Genomic DNA, 23,363 nt, shown 5'->3' with positions numbered 1-23,363 from the left:
GCCTCTGATCAGTGGCCTTGGTGACAGTAATATATTGCAGCTGCTGTTGCTGCTGTACTCAGTACATCAAAGTCACATGACCTTAGACCCCTGTTACCTGTTACAGGTGTGTATCATAGTTATGTTCAGGTATAATGGGCTATAATGGTGCAGCAGAGAACAAAAATTATTGCTGAGATCATATAAGATCTAGAACTACTCTTACTAGTACCGCTGTTGCTACTACTACTACAAATAATAATAATAATAATAATAATAATGTCATTGTTATAAATGACCACATGTAAATATAAATGTGGCATTTTTGGACTCTGCAGCATAAGTAGCCCCATCTTCACTGGATGATACACAATTTGCTATTCAATAGAGGTAAAATTCCCCTTTAATTCAAGCTAATCTAGGACACACACACACACACATAAACGCACACACACACACACACTACTGCATTAGTAATACTATAGACACGGACACAGTGGTACTTACTGTACACATTCAGCTGGAAGACGGTTATTATGTTCTGGTCTATATTCCGTACTTCATACTCTCCAATGTCCTCCATCTTCAGTCCAGAGAGGGAGAAGAGTCCAGTGCTGCTGTCCCACTGCAGTCTGTCTCTGTCCTTCCCATTAAGGGACGTCTTAAATTTACCGCTATCCACTTCTCCAAGGGTGAGAGTGCCGTACATCAAAAATCCACGCTTTTCCACTGCAGCTGGGAACTTCACACTCTGTCCCAGAATGCCGTTCAGCTCCACAGACTGGCCGAACACACTCACTGCTGGAGACACAGAGATACAGCATTGCATTTTATACTGCACACACACACACAAACACATGCGTGCACAGACATGCACTCACACAGACGCACATGCACACACAGACACTCACGCACACACACACACACGCACACACACACATGCCTGCACATGCTCAGACACACATGCACGTACACACACATTCACTGACATACACACACAAACACACACACACTCAGACACACATGCACACACACACACACACGTGCGAGCACACACATTCACTCACATACACACAAACACACACACACTCAGACACACATGCACACACATACACACGCACACAGACACGCACACACACACACGTGTGCACATGCTCAGACACACACTCAGACACACATGCACACACATACACAGGCACACAGACATGCACACACACACATGCATGCACATACTCAGACACACACTCAGACACACATGCACGCGCACACACACATTCACTGACATACACACACAAACACACACACACTCAGACACACATGCACACACACACACACACACATGTGCGAACGCACACATTCACTCACACACATAAACACACACACACTCAAGACACACATGCACACACATACACACGCACACAGACACGCACACACACACGTGTGCACATGCTCAGACACACACTCAGACACACATGCACGCACACACACATTCACTAACATACACACACAAACACACACACACTCAGACACACATGCACACACATGCACACACAGACACTCGCACGCATACACACACACACGCACACACACGTGCGAGCACACACACTCACTCACATACACATACACACACAAACACACACACACACACACACACACGCACACAAAAACACTCACACATAAGTGTGTGCACATGCTCAGACACACAGATGCACATATACACACACACACACACACACACAGACACAAATGTGTGCACATTCTCAGACACACACACAGATGCACATACACACACACGCACACAAACAGATGCACACACACACACGCACACACAGCGGTGCAGTGAAACAGAGTGGTAATGGGTGCAGTGTGTTTCTGAAGCACACGCCTGTCAGTGTCAACTCTGCTGAAATGGTGGAGGACACTGCAATAACAGAACAGACCTACAAACTGTTATATATTTCAAATTGTGAAAAAGGGAATACAATTATTCTTGGTAACATGATTTTTAAAAATTTCCTATTAATATGTTACCATAACAGCACAACCATAATGCTAGCTTATGGACTTTCATCAATCCTGAGAACATTTTCTGTAGTACATAGAGGACACGGCTTCTTTCAGTCTGTTTGCCACCACTAATCATTCTTGATGCTGCGTGGTGGTTCACATTTCTGCCACCCTGGCCTTGTTCCCCACCCTATCCCAGCAAAATGGACAGTTACAGCAACTGGGATCCTTGTTCAAAATGACCCTCTCCCTCATAGAACAGATGGTTTCCGACTCAATCTGACAGGTAATTCGCGACCTACAGAAAGCTCTGGTTTCGGCTGCAGAGGAAGTCACACATTCGTCCGTGCAGAATAGGCACCACCTCGACCGCACAAACGCGCTTAATTCCGAGAAATGCGCTGTACCCGGAATAGGGCGTGGGCGGATGCGCAGAGCGGCACGCGCTTTCTGCCTGAACTCGAGCCTGCGCTTTACTGGCGCATCATAATCGTATGCTAACTAGAAATTCCACCGTATTTATTACGAACCAGATTTTTGGATTTTCTACAACGACTGGACTTGTGAATTGCAAAGAAATACCACATATTTTCGTCTATGTAGTCGATTAGATATTAATATTATTTTTATCTGCGTACCAATGTTGGATACAGAACAAAATTGTTCATATTAAACGCTGCTTGTGGCTTATTTATGCCTAGACAATCCGAATTATTACAAACATGTGCTTGTCCAGAAAATGCTTGGAAAAGAAATCAGAAAATTAAATGTCAAGCTCCACTAATTATTAAGCCCGAACCAAAACATGATTCAGCATTTGTTTTCTACACAAACTACTAACATACTACTTAATACATGGAATCAGAGTCAGTGTGTCCATCCAGTTAAATCGACCTGCGTCTCATTGTGGATTCTGCAGGAACGCGATTGGATCTGCTCCTATTTTGGATTGGAGGAGGATTGGCCGATTTGGAAGACAGATAAATTATATTGAGCTTAATATATTTAACATCCAGAGACTACTGGCAAACGCGACCGGTTGAAAATTGCGCAACTAGATTACCGTTTCATGAAAACTCCAGAAAAAAACGAGCCGCGGCGGTCAGGCTTGGTCGGTCAACGATTTAGTCGCATCTTTAACTTGGCATGAAGCTATCAAAGACCTCCACCCATTTCACAGAATCAACGACAATAGGCTGTTCAGAACTACTTTCGATTTTCTAGTTAGGTTACTGCAGTTTACAAGCCGACAAGAGCTTTAAACCAGTCGTACGTTAGCGGACTCATTCCGACGGAGAAATAAACGGGAACATACAGAGGACGATACATACCTGTAATGCACAGCAGGAAAGTACAGAGGATAATCTTCATCTTTCTTTTTAAAGACGTTTAAGGGATATCGCTCATTCGTGCTGCTCATCCTTCTCTTTCCTCTCTGCGGTAGCGCGCTTTACGGGGTCTTGATCAGATCGCGGACGCGCCTCCTCCTTTCTCATGATTTTACCCGTTGCTGTCCTCAGTTCGCCTGAATTAGCTCGGCTAAATTAACTCCTCGCTCTCCACGCTACAACCGAATGCACCAAGTGTCTGTGAGTGTGTGTGTGTGTGTACGTGTCCCTCAAAGGGCAGCGTCACTTCCCTCTGTGTCTACATAAGAAGTGCGATCCAGTTTTTGGCGTGCAATTAATATCCCCTTCATAACAGAGCTGGTGCGCGCAGTTATCCGAGATCTAATATTCAATATTAGATTAACTCATCAATTCACAATTGACGTTCGTGAAACGGAGTAAATCCGAATTTAATTAATAAGATTATTTGATTGGATACGCGTCAGATTATTCTGGACTGTTTGAACGACATATGTGAAACAGATTATCACAGAGAACTATGTGGCACTTTCAAACGTCTGGTAATTCAAAGACCATCATATTTACACAGAACAATTGGTTTCAGTTCATACACCTATCAGAAAGTTCTGGACCATGGTCATATTGTTTAAACCAGTTGTTATAGCCATTTTCATTTAACATACTGAATTAAGATTTATGTTTTGAGGTATGGCCTTTGATGATTATGTTTAATGGTTTTGAATTATACTTGTGTTTCATATGCCTAATGCCACGTTTGAGGTGACGTGAGAGGGCAAAGGCTATATGACGTGAGGCGCAGTTGTATTTCGGGTTAGCCGATGGAAAATGGGGCGCTTGGTAAAAAAAATACTATTTTGATCACGCTCTTCCTTATAAATTCATTTTGTAACCAGTTTTTCGTTAAGTTCGACTACAAAGACTAATTTACAACCACTTTTCATTCATCTTTTGTTGCTGTAAAAGGGCAAATAAATTATTTTTTCTTCTTCTGCGGGACCCGAGGGAGAAGTGCGTTAATTCAGCCATGCTTCTGCGTTTTTCACGGCTTCGAAATGGTCGAAACACCAGTGGTTCTCAACCTCGGTCCAGGGGCCCCACTGTGTATGCTGGTTTTCGTTCCAACCACAGTTGCAATCTCAGAATTTTAACAAGCTGTTCATTTTTCTTAATTAGGTGTTTTTCACGTTAAGAGGAATTATTTACCCTCTTAAGCCACAATGTCAGAAATTGCTATGCCTGGCATGACGAATATAATCCCATTGTGTTATTGTGTTGCTTTTTATGTGATTGCAAACAATCACTTAAAAAGAGGTAACCTTTTTAACAGATCAAATTAAAGAGGGGAATTAATAGGCTCCTCAGGGCCGTTGCTAGGAATTCTGGGCCCCCGAAAGAATATTGGTGTGGGCCCCCGCCCCCCGACTTTTCATCGCCAAAGATCAATTTTACACAACTTTTTTTCTTAAGACTATGTATTATCATTTTTAGTTTATTTTTCTGTTCCTCTATGTTCTTGACAGTGCCTGACGCAATACACCCAATTAGTTTCTTTTTTCAATTAACCACTCAACAAAGAGTCACTGGGTATTATTATGTAAAAATCAAGCACCTGGTGCAACACACCCAAATTCACATTATACTGGCTCAAGATACTCCACAAGGTAGAGCTGTTACTACTCAAATCACCAAGGTGGGCGGCTTTGTAACATCTCTATTAGAATGTCTTGCAAAATAACAAAAATAGAGAACATAAATACTTTCTTGTAAAATGTATTGTCAAATCTGGCTTGATTGACAATTCATTTATTCCGTAGGTGAGAGTATAAGCTTTCTAGCGATGTATACATTACATTACATTACATTACAGGCATTTGGCAGACGCTCTTATCCAGAGCGACGTACAACAAAGTGTATAACCATAACCAGGAACAAGTATGACGAAACCCCTAGAGATAAGTACCGGTCCAAGTACAGGGAACAACCGCATAGTTCAACTTGGACCCTGATGGTTAAACTGATTAACACTAACAACGAGAACGGCAACAACGCAATCTATGGAAAAATAAAAATAAATAAAAATACAAGTAGTCGTTAAGACAGGCGCATCAACTAAGTCACCTATGAAACAGCTGCCTAGTTACAACCCTAAGTTTAGTCATTTACAGGGGAGAAGGGAGGGATGAGGAGAGGTGCAGCCTGAAGAGGTGGGTCTTCAGTCGTCGTTTGAAATGGGTCACAGTCTCAGCTGTTCTGACCTCCACAGGGAGGTCATTCCACCATCGTGGGGCCAGAACAGACAGGAGAAGTGTTCTGGAAGTGCAGGTGCGAAGAGGGGGAGGTGCTAGGCGTCCTGAGGTAGCAGAACGGAGGGATCTGGCTGGCATGTAGGGTTTGAATATCTTGTGAAGGTATGCTGGGGCTGATCCCTTGACTGCCTGGTATGCTAGGACCAATGTTTTGAATTTGATGCGAGCTATAACAGGCAGCCAGTGGAGGGTAGTGAGCAGGGGAGTTACGTGGGAGTGTCTGGGGAGGTTGAAGACCAGACGAGCCGCAGCATTCTGAATGAGCTGCATGGGTCTGGTGGCAGATGCCGGTAGTCCAGCCAGAAGAGAGTTGCAGTAGTCCAGGCGGGATAGAACCATTGCTTGGACCAGGAGCTGGGTTGAGTAGATGGTGAGAAAGGGGTGGATTATGCAGATGTTGTATAGGAAAAATCTGCATGCCCGGGTTACTGCTGCAATGTTGTTGGAGAGGGACAGCCTGTTGTCCATCATCACTCCGAGATTCTTGGCGCAGGGTGATGATGTCACTACGGTGTCCCCTAAGGAAATGGAAAAGTCGAGGAGGGGACATGTATAACATGTCTAATTTTGCTTTTGGAATAGAGTTTTGTAAGTCTGCGTAACCGAGTATTTTCCTGTCATTGCATTCACTTACGCATTCACTTGTGGGTAGAAGTAAAAGACACTGTACCTAACGAAACGTAAATTATTTTTTGTAATTTCGTGGAAAATACTATTATTATTGAGGACTTCTGAACATAGCTAAGCCATATGTTTGCTGATAGACCTATCTGACATTGTTTTCTGGAGCAAAACAGAAGCGGATAGAACTGTACCATTGATTTACTGTCTCTCTCTCTATCTACTGAACACAGATAAAATTTCATCATTGCTATGTAAGTATTACTACTCAAAATATTTTGGTTAAATATGTTATTTTTGAAATTGAGTGTCTTTAAATAGGTTAGTGGTATTTTATAATGAGGATATTTCACACTGTAATGTAAGCATTCGTTGGTAGTCTAGTAGTGTTTGTGATGCATGCAACAGTGATGACGAGAGCGTTTGGACATTGCCAAAACGTGGTGGATGGTTGAAAATTGTTTTCATATCGTCCCATCCTCATACAAGAAAACATACGAGAGTACAGAGTATAGAAATACATACAAGAGTTAATTATTACACATTTAGGTACTGTACAGCATTGTGTGACAATATTTTTGCATTATTTTTAAATCTTATATCAATGTTTCATCTTAAACCTTCACAAGGGGCTCATTTATATCCCTAGCTATTTTAGACCACTGTACTGACAGAAAGCTTGTAATTACCACTTGAAAACGATGCAACAGTGAGATTCTTGAATAAAAACGGTTGACTAAGCCCCAGGCAGCCACAGGGCTTAATACTAGCTAGCTTAGCTTAACACAGCTAGCTTAATACTCTCACCTTTCTTAGAAAAAAAATCTGTTATATCCTGGGCTCCTGATCTGCTCCTGGCCTTTCTTTCCTTCTCCACTCTTTTTTACCGTTCCGATTAATGTTTCTGTTTTGGTATTGCGCTTCTCTATTAATAACCTGCTGGCTGCTGCTGCAGTTCGGGAGCAATAAGGTTACACGCAAATTCTCAAAAGAGCCATCGACAAAACCATTTTTTTAAAGAAGGGAGTTATTGCTTGAAAATAGAAACTTCTTTCATCAATATTGTATGATTTTGTAGCTTTGTTTTAACTCTGATGCATTAGTATGAGTATTAGTTAGGTCTATGCATAATAATTTAGTCATAGAAAGGGGGGCCTACATAATAGGCTACTGGGGGGTTTTGTGGGCCCCCCCAAGGGTTGTGGGCCCCTAGAATTGTCATCACCCTTTACCCCTAAACTATGGCGCTGAGGCTCCTAATTAGATTGCTGAACACGTCCTTAAGTGCTTTAAGTTCCCTTAAACTAATTTGCACAATACAGGTTTGACTGGTTATCATTTTCTTTGTTTTTGAATTCTTCATTATCTATCAAATTATTAGATTTAGTGGCCAGGTGTCCACACTTCCCCCAATTAGGAACCTGTTGATTTGCCTCAGTCTTTATTTTGATTAGTTAAACAGTTTTTTTAGCCTCTTTATGTAATCGTCTACAATCGTCTTTATGGCATGCATAGCCATTTCAGACACAAGGTGGCTTAAGTGGGCAAATAATCCCTCTTACATGAGAAGAACCTAATTAAGGAAAAATAATAGCTTGTTACAATTCCGGGATTGCAATTGTGGTTGGAACGAAAACCAGCATACACAGTGGGCCCCCAGGACCGAGGTTGAGAACCACTGGTTTAAACCATGCAAAGGATGAATACAAACTACTCAACTCAAATCGTCCTGATTCCTACCTTGCTTCAGTTTTTTTAAATTGGCAAATTATGACATTCTAGAACTTGTGAACCTGCAAATAAATTGCAAGCCTGTTTATGAGGATGGTTTCCGCACCATGCAGAGTACTGTAGTATAACTTTAGGGTGTCTTTGCTCCTCACAACCCAATTTATCTGCCTTTGTGCTCATTTACACTAGTGGTGCAGAGCTCTACACAGGATGGTCTTGTGCAACCAAGTGTGGTTCAAAGATAGGCAAAAGTAAGTGCTATATTTATGAACAAACTGTGGATGCCTCCTTCACTCATATGGCTGTTTAGGGCAAGCATGGGAACACGATTCCTGGAGAGCTGAATCTGTTTCTCAATTTCATACCAGCTACTGCTGTTAATTACAGAATAAAACTGACAATTTATGTAGTCAGACATGTTCTATACATTTTTTATAAGTGCACAAACGAAAGCTGAAGGCAGCTCTTCCCACTATGTGAAGTATTTTATTTCAGTCTAATCCATGACTGAACTGGCATTTGTGTTAACACCTAATTATCTAACTGAGACTGGGGTAAATGGTGGAAACACAATGCCCAGAAACAGATATGGCTTCCGTACAACAAATGTGGCTTCTGGCACAAGGGTTGGAGTGGTTAGTGATTAGCTTCAGGACCCTGTCTCGGGTGTGTTTAAAATACAGGTCACATTAAATCATGTATTTTGTGGGCAAAGCATTAGTTCCAGTCGACGCAGAGTTCTAAGGCATTAATCCCAGACTTGTATTACTATACTTCAGCCAGTCAGACGCGTTTTATCTCATGCAAAGACGAGCTATGGCATGACTTTTTGTACCCAATTATGTAAGATGCTGCTGATAAGAGTGTCTACCAAATGAGTATAAAGGACATCACTGGCATCTGTGAGTAACTGTCACATCTCAGGGTGTAATGCTGGACGGCGTTACCCTGCATTTGCAGCGCTGCAGATGTGCCGCCGTGGTTTTGTTTTGCCAGAGGATTCGCTTACGCTGTGCTGACGTCACACTGAGCCGCGTACTCCAAGTTGCAATACGAAATTCCACCACCAGATGAGCACACTGCTCAGAAATGTAACTACTTTGGCGATCTCAAGAATGCTTTCTTTGTGCTGACGTTTGAACTTGTTGTTTATCTTGGCCTTCATTGGATTACACTTCAATTACGGGTACTCAGACGTAGTTGAAACATATAGGCTAGTTTTCATAAGAGCAGTATCACTGGCATATTCCTCTTATGGAATAAGAAAAGAAAACAGACCAAAATAGTAATACATAACCTAATACTGAATTTAAAAAAACTTTCATACTTTGCACACACACGACCCGCCCACCTACCACACCCAATGGCACCTCATTCAAGCATTAATTTATGGGTTGACCATGAACACACCATTTCCTGCAAAAAAAATAAAAATAAAAAACTGAACCAAATGTAAAATGCAGGCGTACAGAATTGAATAGCCTATAGTTTGTGATCCGTTGACAAAAAACACGAGGAAAGCATTGCTTGTTTTGTATAAGTTTGAATTTTCTGCCGGGCCAAGCTTTTGTTAAAAATCAGTTTTTCTATTATTTCTATTTTCACAGCATATGGCATGTTAGTCTACTGGTCAGGCTCTCATTACCAGCACACTACAATGACGGAAAGAACGTCTGACAGTTAAGTAAGTGTTTTACCGACTTCAGCTAAAATTCTGCGAAAGTTCTGACTCGCTGCGGCTGCTCGATTTTTTGCGGTAGTGCCCCTGCCCTGCCTGACCAAGTACAGCCGCGACAACCGCACCATGTTTACATCAAAGCGTCCTTAAATACACTTTCCCCAGACACAGTGACATCAAGTATTTGTGATGTACCGTGTTTGGTAGGTTAAAATGTACAAACAATATTGTTCACTTTAGTGGCCGCAAATTAAATACGAAAATGTATTTGGTTTCCCAAAAACATTAATTAAACAATCTGAATTATGTCGATAACAATGGTCGTTAAACTGTGCATTTATTTGCTTATAAACGATTGTGCTTCTCCGCGTTGTTTCCGGTTTATCTTCTTACCAATGTGGAAACCAGCTGAGGTGTCAATTTTGTGCGTCTCTGAAAAAGAGCTACTTCCGGCGTTAAAGACACGGTCTATAGTGCGATCTTATTTCGGCTGGCCGCTGAGAACCACGTGTTTCCCTGATAAGACTGGACGCTGAAACCCGTTTCACACTAGTAGAACTGTAGAAGATGCGGAGCTGTGTTCTCTACAGGGCTGTCCCTTTGTAGCGTCCCGCCACCTGTGGTGTAGGCTTGCAGCACTGGGGTCTTTAAGCGCAACAGGCTAACGGCGCTTTGTCAGTATTAACAGGTGTTTCTTAGCTCACGCACGTACGTTTGGAAATGTTCGTTGTACACAAGGGGGCATTTACCCTGCAGGGGCGTTTGACTGGTGAGCTCCACCTTGACCAGTGGTACGTGCAGCAGCACAAGACAGAATCAAACCTGCAAGCATTCACTCTCACAATTTGGGCACATTTTTATTGGGTACATTCAGAATGTCAGCTAAATGTTTGCAAATCATAGAGCTTTCCCTTATGATCTCATACACACACATACACACATGCAGTATTTTGTGGCCATTTTTTACTATTTTGTGTGGGAAAATGTTTGTGTGTGTGTGTGCATGCATAAGTGAGTTTGTGGTGTGATGTGGTAGGGTGGGGTCTAAGAAAGCAGTTTAGATTCAGGAAGTCCAAGCTGCAGTTTCGGCCAGTGAAACCCTTATTTCAGAGCAACATGAGAGCAGCCGTTATTCTGTTATATACCTGTTTGATTGCAGGTAGGACCCTGTTATACTGTTATATACCTGTTAGAGTGCAGGTAGGACTGTTATACTGTTATATACCTGTTAGAGTGCAAGTAGGACTGTTATACTGTTATATACCTGTTAGAGTGCAGGTAGGACTCTGTTATACTGTTATATACCTGTTGGAGTGCAGGTAGGACCCTGTTATACTGTTATATACCTGTTAGAATGCAGGTAGGACTCTGTTATAGTGTTATATACCTGTTTTACTGCAGGAAGGCCTCTGTTGTCCTGTTACATACTGTGAGCGTTATAATGTCTGGCACAAAGACATACGGTGAGCTACCAATTACAGAGGAGGAGTTATACTGTTATATGCTTGTTAGGGAGGGAGGTCTTTTTATATGTGTTTTGGTTAGTAACGTGTAACAGGTGCATTTTGAAATGTATATCTTAGCCAGGTCTGATGTCTGGTTCATTTGTTTTCAAAAATTCATGAATAGGCACAACATTTCCATAACAACAGAACCATCTCCTAACAACACAAACTGCATTGCATCTTTTCTTTGACTGATCTGTTAAACAGACCAACAGCAAAGGTAAACTAAAATTACCTCCTATCTCCCATTCCTGTTTCCCTCCTTCCATCTCTCATCCCTCTTTCCTGTGTATCTCTTTCCTTCCCACTTCCTCTCTCTTTTCCTCACTTTCTCTTCCTCTCTACTGTCTCCCACACTTTCTCTCTTTCCCTGCATCTTTTCTTCTGTTTCTCTCCCTCCCACTCTCTCCCTCTGTCCTCACTCTCCAGGTGTGCGCGTCTCCTCTGTCCAGTCGAACATGCTGAACGGCATTGTGGGACAGACGGTCATGTTCCCGGCTGCAGTGAAGGAGATCGACTACATTTTCAAAGATGGCAGCGTAATTGCGAAGGTGGTCAATCAGACCATCCAGCTCATCAAGGACAGCTACGGCACCCGGCTGCAGTGGAACAGCAGCACTGGACTCTTCTCCCTGTCTGACCTGAGGAAGGGGGACTCTGGAGGGTACAGGGTACAGCACAAGGATGGCAAAACCGATGACTACCAGCTAGTTGTGTGGGGTGGGTGCCTCCGCCTGGCAGTACTGCACTGTGCTGAGGCAGCTGTGTGACGTGATTTACCTTCACTTATTGTACATCTGCAAAATAAATAGAATGTAATGTATGTGCATGTGGAGTCACATGAAAACCAGGCAGAGACAACAGGAGCCCATCTCTGGAGGGAGTGTTGAAGTACAGAGTGGAGTTAGGGGTCAGTGTTGAAGACTAACAGACAGAGTGGAGTTAGGGGTCAGTGTTGAAGGCTCACACACTGAGTGGAGTTAGGGGTCAGTGTTATCGGTCAGTGTTGAAGGCTCACACACAGAGTGGAGTTAGGGGTCAGTGTTGAAGGCTCACACACAGAGTGGAGTTAGGGGTCAGTGTTGAAGGCTCACACACAGAGTGGAGTTAGGGGTCAGTGTTACTGGTCAGTGTTGAAGTCCCTCCCTGCTGTTGTATCTCTGCACAGATCCAGTACCCAGACCACAGGTGTCCAGCAGGAACAAGATGAAACCCAACTGCAGTGTGCTGTGCTCTGTGGAGAATGGGAGAGAGGTCACCCTGTCCTGGCACAGGGAGGGGCAGACACTGTCCCATACCAGCAGCCCTAATCTCAGCTCCCCCCTGTCCCTCCCTCTGGAGATAGAAACGAACAGCGCCCCCTACAGCTGCGTGGCAACAAACCCTGTCAGTAATAAGGCTGTCACAGTCAGACCTGAAGAGCACTGCTTCGGTGAGAAACTGTGAAGCTCTCGTATTAAACAGTGAAGGATGGAACTCCAGAAGGAGACTCCAGAGCCATACTGATCAATGCCGGTTTCGTTATGCATACTTGCATACTTGAGTTCTGCATTCTTCCAAGCACAGCTAATAGCCAAGCTTCATAGTATGTGAGAATCTATGATTCAGTTTTGCTACATTTGAAACACAACTGACAATGTCAACTCTAGCATCAGAATATCTTTTACCAATGAAGAAAAATAAAAGTAGAGTTGTGCAACCACTTTATTGGTTGCCAGTTTGAAATCAGCATAACTCAGTGCTTCTTACGTGGGTTCTTCCAGCTACTGGGAAAAAGCTAATTGAATGAATGATCCAATTGCTGATTTTTTTTTCCTACATCAGAATTGTTAGGTGATGTTAAGGTACTATTAAGGCTAGCAATTTATTAGCTAATCTGCAGTATACAGTATACGTAATAATTTATTGCAGTTATTACCACTGTCAATTAAGGGGCAATTTAATATTGAATAATTTTCATTATGTAGATCATAAATATATAATAAATTTTTTTCTTAATTGTTAGCTAACTTGCTATTGATAAGTTACTTTTGAGATGATTACACATACAAAGCCTCTTGTTCTGCTGGTGGTTACAAAGGTAAATGATGGTTGCAATGTTAAGTGCAATGAACTCTGGGAATAAGTTGTCTGACTCAGAAAATCTGGGTTCTGACAAGCACAGAATTGTACGTGCATATCCAAGGATTTTAGTGGGTACTTTCTGTTTGCATACTTGCAGTTAAACATTTATCTGGAACTCAAGTAAATATAATGAAACTCAACCATTGTGTGTGTCAGTGATGGTGTGTGTGTGTGTGTGTGTGTGTGTGTCAGTGGTGCTCTGTCAGTGAAGCTGTACCATGTCAGTGATGCTCTGTGTCAGTGAAGCTGTGCCATGTCAGTATTACTCTGTCAGTGATGCTGTGTGTGTGTGTCAGTGATGCTCTGTGTCAGTGATGCTGTGTGTGTGTGTCAGTGATACTCTATGTAACAGGAGAACATTAACATTGCATTACAGGGATTTAGCAGACGCTCCTATCCAGTTTTTATAAATGTATCCATTTATACAGCTTGGTGTATACTGAAGCAATGCAGGTTAAGTACCTTGCACAAGGGTACAACGGCAGTGTCCTTTGGTAACAAGCCCAGCTCCTTACCCATTGTGCTACACTGCTAACACAAACAAACAGCAAGAGAACATTAACACACACAGACAAGGGGAGAACACTAACACACACATACAGAGGGGGAACATGAACACACACATACAACGAGAGAACATTAACACACACATACAGAGGGAGAATATTAACACACACATAAGGAAGTTGTTACAGATGGTTCCCTGACAGAAGCTTGAACACAGGTCTCTTGGTTGGGAGTCCTGTATACTAACCACCAACCCACTTGGCTAGGAGCGTGGACTCAAGAGCAGAGGACAAGAGCAGGCTTGACAAACAAAGTGGACTTTTCCAAAGAAAAGTCTTGATACCGGCTTCATTTCTGGCAATACAGGCTTTTACTCGAGACTTACACAGAGGCAGGCAAACTCAAGACTAAGCAATGAACACAACAGAAGGGAGAACTAATATAGGGAAGAACACAGGTGCAAAGAATCACAAATCAACACAGGTGAAAGCAGTAAGTCAAAAGAACACAAAATACGATGATGATGTCGCCCTCTGGCGACCCGTGGAGGAAACAGCAGCCAATGCTTATGTCGCCCTCTGGCGACCAGTAGAGAAGTAGCACATTAACACACACATATAAGTAGAACATTAGGATACACATATAGAGGAAGAAATTTAACACACACATACAGACAGGGTACATTAACACAAACATACAGGGGGAGAACATTAACACACACATACAGAATTAGAACATTAACTCACACATACAAAGGGAGAGCATTAACACACACATACAGCAAGAGAACATTAGCACACACACATACAGCAGGAGAACATTAACACATGCATACAGAAGTAGAACATTAACACACACATACAGAGGGAGAACATTAACACACACATACAAAAGGGAGAACATAAACACACACATAGAGAAGTAGAACATTAACACACACATACAGCAGGAGAACATTAACTTGCATGTACAGATGGAGAACATTAACACACATACACAGGGAGAACATTAACACACACATACAGAAGTAGGAAATTTCCACACACATACAGCTGGAGAACATTAACACACACGTACAGAGGGAGAACCTTAACACAGGCATACAGAGGGAGAACATTAACACACACACAGGGGGAGAACATTAACACACACATACAGAAGGAGAACATTATAGAAAAGCTTAATAACAAATTTAATTCTACTGTTGCCATCCTTTTGGAGGGCACTATATGTCAGTTAGTGATGATATGCAGGGATTGTTCCAGTGAAGATGTGCAGAGATTGTTCCAGAAGCTGGTGTCCTAAGTGAGTGCCCATAACAGCGGAGGGAGCTTTAAATATAGCACACTGCACACTGTACGCTGGCCCTGTGTGTGGCCCTCTGCATGGCCCTGTGTGTGGCCCTGTGTGTGACCCTGTGTGTGGCCCTGTGCTTGGCCCTCTGCATGGCCCTGTGCGTGGCCCTGTGTGTGACCCTGTGTGTGGCCCTGTGTGTGGCCCTCTGCATGGCCCTGTGTGTCTCCCTGTGTGTGGCCCTGTGTGTGGCCCTGTGTGTGGCCCTGCGTGTGGCCTTGTGTGTCCCCCTGTGTGTGGCCCTGTGTGTGGCCCTGTGTGTGGCCCTGTGTGTGGCCTTGTGTGTCCCCCTGTGTGTGGCCCTGTGTGTGGCCCTGTGTGTGGCCCTGTGTGTGGCCTTGTGTGTCCCCCTGTGTGTCCCCCTGTGTGTGGCCCTGTGTGTGGCCCTGTGTGTGGCCTTGTGTGTCCCCCTGTGTGTGGCCCTGTGTGTGGCCCTGTGTGTGGCCCTGTGAGTGGCCTCTTCTGCTCCTTTTGGAAGGTTTAATCAAACACAGATATTCTACTGGTCACAGTCCGATCCACTCTCACACTGTACTGTATCTGAGCCATTTCCAGCTACAGCACACAGACCTGTCTGAGAAACCACATCATCACCCTCAGTCTGTTCATGAGTCTTATAGACCTGTCTCAAGGTGATTGGACAGAAAGCCTCACTGTCTCAAGGTGATTGGTCAGAAAGCCTCACTGTCTCAAGGTGATTGGTCAGAAAGCCTCACTGTCTCAAGGTGATCGGTCAGAAAGCCTCAATGTCCTAAGGTGATTGGCCAGAAAGCCTCACTGTCTCAAGGTGATTGGTCAGAAAGCCTCACTGTCTCAAGGAGATTGGTCAGAAAGCCTCACTGTCTCAAGGTGATTGGGCAGAAAGTCTCACTGTCTCAAGGTGATTCGTCAGAATGCCTCACTGTCTCAAGGTGATTGGTCAGAAAGCCTCACTGTCTCAAGGTGACTGACAGTACTGAACACCTCAGGCAGGCCCAGGAGGGTGAGGGTGGAGCTGCCCGGAGAGGGACTGTGAGGAGAGCAGTTTCAGTGCAGCGGATTGGTTGGAATCAAAATTGTTGTTTCGTAGAAGGGAAAGACACAGCTGGTATTTTAGTGGGAATTTCCTGAGAGGAACTCTGAGGCTTGATGAATTGTACTGAACTGTAATCGTTCAAGTTTGGGCTTGAAATGATGTTTGCTTCTGGATTCTCACTAACTGCCATGTGAAAAGTTGCCTCAGTTGTAGTTTCAGTGCAATCAATCAACCTTTAACAGTATGAACAAACAGAATAGACAAATTCCCTTTTATAAAATTAAGTACAGTGTGACAACTAACTTCTCACTGAGAAGGAGCTCTGTGTCTTTTGCATTGTGTATCCAACTCACTCGTGTAGAAACGAGACGGTTAATCCATTCAGGATCAGAAAGAGAAGACCAGAGAGTGATCTGATTGGGATTTCAGGAAGTGTTTATATCCACAAAAGCCTGGGAATGTGTGGAACAGCCTGCACACAGAGTTTGTGGAACAGCCTGACAGAGTACTGGGAGTGTGTGGAACAGCCTGCACAGAGAGCTGAGAGTGTGAGGAACAGCCTGCACAGAGAGCTGAGAGTGTGTGGAACAGCCTGCACAGAGAGCTGGGAGTGTGTGGAACAGCCTGAAAGAGAGCCGGGAGTGTGTGGAACAGTCTGACAGAGAGCTGGGAGTGTGTGGAACAGCCTGCACAAAGAGCTGGTAGTGTGTGCAACAGCCTGACAGAGAGCTGGGAGTGTGTGGAACAGCCTGCACAGAGAGCTGAGAGTGTGTGGAACAGCCTGCACAGAGAGCTGGGAGTGTGTGGAACAGCCTGCACAGAGAGCTGAGAGTGTGTGGAACAGCCTGCACAGAGAGCTGGGAGTGTGTGGAACAGCCTGAAAGAGAGCCGGGAGTGTGTGGAACAGTCTGACAGAGAGCTGGGAGTGTGTGGAACAGCCTGCACAAAGAGCTGGTAGTGTGTGCAACAGCCTGACAGAGAGCTGGGAGTGTGTGGAACAGCCTGCACAGAGAGCCGGGAGTGTGTGGAACAGTCTGACAGAGAGCTGGGAGTGTGAGGAACAGTCTGACAGAGAGCTGGGAGTGTGTGGAACAGCCTGACAGAAAGCTGGGAGTGTGTGGAACAGCCTGCACAGAGAGCTGGGAGTGTGTGGAACAGCCTGACAGAGTTCTGAGAGTGTGTGAAACAGCCTGACAGAGCGCTGAGAGTGTGTGGAACAGCCTGACAGAGAGCTGGGAGTGTGTGGTACAGCCTGCGTGAGAGGAAGGTGTCATTCCAGCAGATGCTTCCAGAATATTTCAATATTATCATCTCAGCTTCAACAGTGGCATCAGAGATCATGTCGGGTAGTACCAGTAATGGCCACAAGGTGGCAGGTGGTGATCAAATATTGGGAGTTTTGTTGTTACGCACAGCGCGTGCTCCATCTGCTTTCTGATCTGATCAGGAAGAGCAGTCACCGTTTGATTCATCTCTTAGCTCTAAGATTAGCAGCATCCTCCCAGCCGAGTTTACAGGCACATTGCGCAGCCTGATGAAGCATTTTCAGTCATTTAATAAACAGACATTTATTGAACATTATAAAAAGTTATAGTTATATCAATTAATTTCTGACCATTTCTTGGGTCAGTTTTAGATTTAAAAATAGTTTTTTAATTGATTTAATCTCCTTTCTCTGGGATGTGCAAACAGGTTTTAGACAGACGCAGTGACATGCAGGAAATCTGAGGACCGGAAGAAGAAATGAGAATTGGAGAAAATAAAAATAACACAAATCGCTTTCACAGCTGGCGTGTTTTAGGGAAGTATGCAGTCACTTCCTGTTTCAACTGAAACTGTCCTATCAGCGACAGAGAAAAGCAAAACAGTCATGATTCCTCTCTCTTTCCCCTTCTGTCTCTCTCTCTCCTCCCTCTCAATTTCAATTCAATATGCTGTATTGGTTCATAAATCGGCACAAAGTACAAGTTAACTTCGATAGAACCAATGCTTGATTAGAGCAAGCGGAGTGTATGTTCTAAATAATTATGTGAAATGAATGAAGCTCCTGAATGAAATTTCTGAAGTAGTAGAAGTAGGTCTTCGCACATTTCGCGATGCTATGATCGCATCGCATACGATCACAATCTGCAGCAGTTTGTCTGCCCGTCGTGAGAAAACGATGTAAGAGGGAAATTATACTGGGACCCAGAAAAGGCTGACATTTGAACGAGCCAGCATGCTGGGACGCAGCGTGTACTTCAAAGGACCCGAGAGCCTTGTGGTAAAACAATAAGTCACTCGGACTTCCTCTGAATGGGCAGGCCATTTGGCTCTCTGGAATGTTACCACCTGGACACAACCAAGATAAGGGGAACTAGTCTCTTTGCCTGTGGTTGTGGGTGTGGGTGTTTTGGGGTCATAAAGGGTGAAATGACCGGCCACATGGCGGGACAGTGCCCTCATTTGGGCCCCTCTGACATTCCACTTTGTATTTCTTTTCTGGATCTGGACTTTAAATCATCTGTTTATCCTATTTACAAACCCCAGAAAACCGTACAAACCATGCACATGTTTTCATTGTATTATTGTATTATGCTTTATGTAATAATAACATGGATTGCGTGTACAATGGTTAAACAGAAGGGTATTTTCATGACAACTGCACCATAATATTACATCCACTTGGCATGTTTGGTATGTACGCGTTCACAATAATTCGAGCCATTGAATGAAATATGTTTCATACCAAATAGAATTTGAAAAAACATAGTTTCAATAACTCAGGAAAAACCTAACACAATGGAATGTCCTCTCTGGTAATCATCTCCTTTTCCCCATTTCCCCACCAATTGTTTTAACAACCTCCTCCAAATGGTGGGGGCCGGAATTAGAGATTTATGATTCGGACAGGTTAATTTATGGCAATGCCGCCTAGACCAAACGCGGGATTTGGCTTAAAAGGAAGGGAGACAAAGCAATCGAGGAAGATCGTAATCGACTTCCCACCGTGCACATACTATGTGCGCTGTGTGTAGACAGACAAGGAAGATCGTAATCGACTTCCCTCAGTGCACATACTAGGCTATGTGTTCTGTGTAGAGATAGCCATGGAAGATCGCAATCGACTTCCCGCACTGCGCATACTCAATGTTCTGTGTGTAGCTAAACAGGCTGGTAAGAACTCTCTTCCTCTGTATTTATGTTTTTTAAACCTTATCATTGATTTGAATTTAAAGATAACAACCTACCTGCCTGTTCAATACATTCTTCTGATTTTTAACTTGCGTGGTCTTCATGACTCTAATCCATTTTATCTTCTTTTCAGCCGAAATTCCGTTTAAATACTCAGGGGGGCAATTATGACTAGGACCTACTGATCAGGGGTCTAGTACAGTAAACGTCTTTAGTGGGGTCTTCAAGTTAGATAGGTGATCACGATCTGCCCGCTAAGGGATTGGTGGGATCGGTTCTGGTGTTGTTTGGCATAAGAGAACCCATGGGCGTTGTACGCTGGTTCTCCCCAAATTCGCCTTAAGGAGCCCGATAGATTCTTCACCGCCCTGGGCTCATAACTGTCTATGCACTATCCATGTAAGCCAGGCATGGAAGGCATGTATTATGGTGGTCAGCCTCCTACCCTCTGGATTCCTCGCCGAACTGAGATTTAACAATAATGCTAAACCCGGGAGCATATATTGAGGAATGATGGCACAAGATAGAGTCGAGTGTAACCACTCCCAAGTTCCACGTATAGTTAAACCCAAATTTTAAATTATCATATAAAATGGAGTCAGATTTAATACGAGGGTAAAACCTAGTAACTGTTACGCTTTCTTGCTGTGGTCATGGATATATCTGTTGTGTTGTTCCGCGCATTTGTGAATTTTCTGATGCTCCCATTAGGATATTGACAGTCCGGCGACAGATCGGATATATCTCTGATGACAGCATAGCCCCGTTTACGAACGGAGAGTAACCTGAATGCTACTGATCTGTTTCAGGCCAGTTTTAAGCGGGATATGAAGCAGCGCCTTCATATCTAACCCGTGGCAACGGAACCAGTGCATTCTTAATTATAATTGTGCCCTGTTCTTACGAACAGAGGAAAATAACTAACATCTCCGGTTTTGAATCACACCAGCCAAGGGAGAACACGCGATACCTTCCCCTCCAGCTACAAACCCTCATTGGTCTAGCTGTGAGGTGTTTACAAGTGGTGACCTCGACGTGATATGGAGTATCTGGAGTGTTCCCTGAAATGTCTGCTGGTGTTTTTCATCCCGGCGTGATACCCTTCACTGTGGGTATCTTGCATGTTCTTCTCTGGTTTCCCGATCCTTGGTGTGGTGAGTGACAAAATCCTCTTGTATATTAGCCTGTGCTAGGGAGAGTTTTTAGCCACTGGGCAGGGGATCGACATATCCCAGACAGGCCTGGGACCGTAGAAACCAGGCATTTTCCATACTACTACCCTTTGGGGAATTCATGAACAGGGAAAGAGAGATGCTTAGGTTGGCATGTTTTTAGGAAATGTGTTGTGCTAATACGGCAAAATGCGTTTTAGGAAAAACTAGCCTATAGCAGTAGATGGTTGCGTATGTGTACGAAAATGTAAGCGTTTGTAGAAAGGAAGGGAGTTTTGATGCAAGACTTACTACTGTTTCTGCGCAGAGGCGCAGAAAACCTTGCTCAAACTTAGGAGGAAATGAGGCACTGGTGAAAAGCCAGTGAATTTAGATGGTGAACAGTGAGAGTTTATAGCTGCCAGTAAGCGTGTGCAATCACAGAATGCACACGCGAAGAAGTTTGAACTTTGCTAGGGGGCTAACCCAGGAAAAGTGGCAAGCTTCTTATTATAATTAAATTAAATAATATTAAAATACTACTGAATGCTGAATCAGGTGCATAACCTCGGCTTCGAAGTTCCAGCCCTGAAAGCAGAGTCTGTGCTGATCCTTAAACCCAGGTATGGCCCTGCGGCAGTACACACGTCTCAAGACCTCTGACAGTGCAGACTGCAGCTGCACCAAGTTTTGAAACTGTTCGTATCTGTCCGGAGAAAACCATACTTTAAGTCTCAGAGATCGAGGCCGGTACCAGTGTAGTCACTGAACCTCTGAGTACCGTGCCCGATGTAATGTCACAGGACCGCTGAGTGCCACGGCAAATGCAAGTCTCCATCCCTCTGAAAGTGTAGCCGCAGGCTACAACAAGGGTGGCGACCGTCTGGAATTTGCCACATGTGGGACTCATGTCTAAAGACCTCTGAGACTGGTGAAAAGGTATCAGGACACAGAACTTCTGCATTTCTGAGGTGCTGGAACCAAGGTCCTTGGCCTGTGTTATCTGTCTCAGTAAACAGTGGTGTACTATTAATTAAATAAATAGGTTAGGGTTTATGAAACAGTTGAGATAAGCCAGTGTAGAAGGTAAAATTCCAAAATGGCCTATAACCAACAAAAAAATAGACTTTGGCCTATTATAAATAAAATAACCATTAGCCTAGAGCTAAATTAAGTTATATAGGCATAGGTGTGCCACCATTCACCTTTCTTTAGAAAGCTCGCTTTCAAAAAAGTGTAGTGAATTCTGGTGTACCCTATTGTTTTCATCTGAGTTTTTGTTCTATGCGTCTTAGCAGCACAAGGATGAAACCAGAGGATTTAAACTAATAATATTAACTAATAATATATTAATTATTAACGCATGCCTGTGCACGCCATTTAGAAACTGTTAGAATTCACTAACAGACTTATTTGGGTGCCAATTAAATTAGCTAAGGCATGTTAGATACTAGAGATCTAATGGTATTTTTGTGTGAATTTCACCATAGCACAAAATATACGTTAGAATCTTTAGCAAACCGTTGATAAGCCAGTCAAATGCCATAAATGAATATAATTTTATCAAACTTTAACTCAACTAATAAGGGCCAGTATCATCTGTGCCTGCAATAAAAAAATATTTAAGGAAGAAGTCTTCCAAACTACATATCTCAAATAAATAAATAAATAAATAAGGAGAAGAAGCACTTACTCCTAAGTTTACATCAAGTTTGTCTTTTAACATTAAAATGTTGAAAGGGGGGTCATTTTTTGGGAAAGACTGGCTTACTGGTCTCACTTTATTCTACTTCTCCACATTTTTCTCTCCTTAGATTCCCTCCTTCTTTTTCATTTACTGTTCCTCCTCCTCCTTTCTCCCTTCTCCCCATCTGTCTGTCTTGTTCTGTTTCCCCCCCCCTTCTCTGTCAGTTGTTGAATATTTAAGGAGCAGTAAACCTACACTCCCAAGACAGTGTCTGATTTTCTTTTTGTTTTTTCATCTTTTTATTTTTTGTCAGTTGTGGTTTAACCCCCAAATTATGCAGATAGTAACCATACCTAGATTTTCTCTCCTTTGCACAACTACAGGCAAAGAGTTTCACACCTCATGGTTAGGGGGATTTGTAGGTCCTTTCTGGAAGAATGTTTTAGAAATATGTGAAATTTTCTTAATATTTATGGAATTTCTGTTAATGTTAATGGCAAGTTTCACATTCATTTTAAAATATATCTGTCACAGACTTCAGGATGCTACAACCCCCGAACACTACTTGTCTTATATGTCTTAAATTGTGCTTTTTGTGTTTTTCTTTATTTTTATACTGTATGTTCATTATAATGGTTCTTTATTTTTATACGATCATTTTCAAGACCCATCCATACAAAATGTATTGAGTTTTGTCTCCTTTCTTTTTAATTTCCCAAATCCAGTTTATCAAAATTACAAAGGATATTACCATGAGAAGGACAAAAAACATATTTACCACATAATACAGTTGTCATGAAAACTCCCAACTACCTCATTCATATATACCATGTCTCACAAACCTTTTTCCCCCATAATCCCACCAAGTTTGTTAAGGTTCAACCTCCGCACAGCCCCGTGGATGTCAACCTTAAGTACAGTGTCTCCAAGACTTTGCTTCGATAGATTCAATCGAGAGGACACCTCCTGGTACAAAGTTCCTACGTCACTGTCAGCTGTCTTGTGAGTTTTCCTGTGCTTAAGAACACGGCGGGCCCCGACTGATGGAATGGACTTAGTGCAACAGGTCATCTGAGGCACAAAAGTTCCCATCTTCACTCCAACATCTGATCTGTTCCATACCATACACACCTCAACCCACACAACCCTTGATAT

General features: G+C 43.2%; 2 protein-coding genes across 7 annotated transcripts in view; one reads left to right on the top strand and one right to left on the bottom strand.

The window, feature by feature from the left end:
- LOC118227659 (T-lymphocyte surface antigen Ly-9-like) overlaps positions 1 to 3,495 on the bottom strand; it is a 33,952-nt gene extending 30,457 nt beyond the window's left edge. For 3 of the 4 annotated variants that reach the window (XM_035418402.1, XM_035418401.1, XM_035418403.1), the window contains exons 1-2: positions 3,318 to 3,495; positions 487 to 617 (exon numbers count right to left, since the gene is read on the bottom strand). In XM_035418402.1, the coding sequence (XP_035274293.1) occupies positions 487 to 617; positions 3,318 to 3,406 (220 nt within the window). In that variant the 5' untranslated portion in view covers positions 3,407 to 3,495. Of the gene's footprint in view, positions 1 to 486; positions 618 to 706; positions 781 to 3,317 lie in introns of those variants that run through there. The other variant, XR_004765321.1, reaches the window with a different exon arrangement.
- Positions 1 to 23,363, top strand: part of LOC118227655 (T-lymphocyte surface antigen Ly-9-like) — a 168,526-nt gene that overhangs the window by 69,533 nt on the left and 75,630 nt on the right. For 2 of the 3 annotated variants that reach the window (XR_004765320.1, XM_035418391.1), the window contains exons 4-5: positions 11,627 to 11,917; positions 12,366 to 12,629. Coding sequence is in view for 2 of the 3 variants with exons in the window: in XM_035418391.1 (XP_035274282.1) it covers positions 11,627 to 11,917; positions 12,366 to 12,629 (555 nt within the window). In the remaining variant the exon portion in view is untranslated. The remainder of the gene's footprint in view (positions 1 to 11,626; positions 11,918 to 12,365; positions 12,630 to 23,363) is intronic. The other variant, XM_035418392.1, reaches the window with a different exon arrangement.

Source organism: Anguilla anguilla, chromosome 5, assembly GCF_013347855.1.
Source record: "Anguilla anguilla isolate fAngAng1 chromosome 5, fAngAng1.pri, whole genome shotgun sequence".
Lineage (NCBI taxonomy): Eukaryota > Metazoa > Chordata > Actinopteri > Anguilliformes > Anguillidae > Anguilla > Anguilla anguilla.
This window is presented reverse-complemented; position numbering and strand designations above follow the sequence as displayed.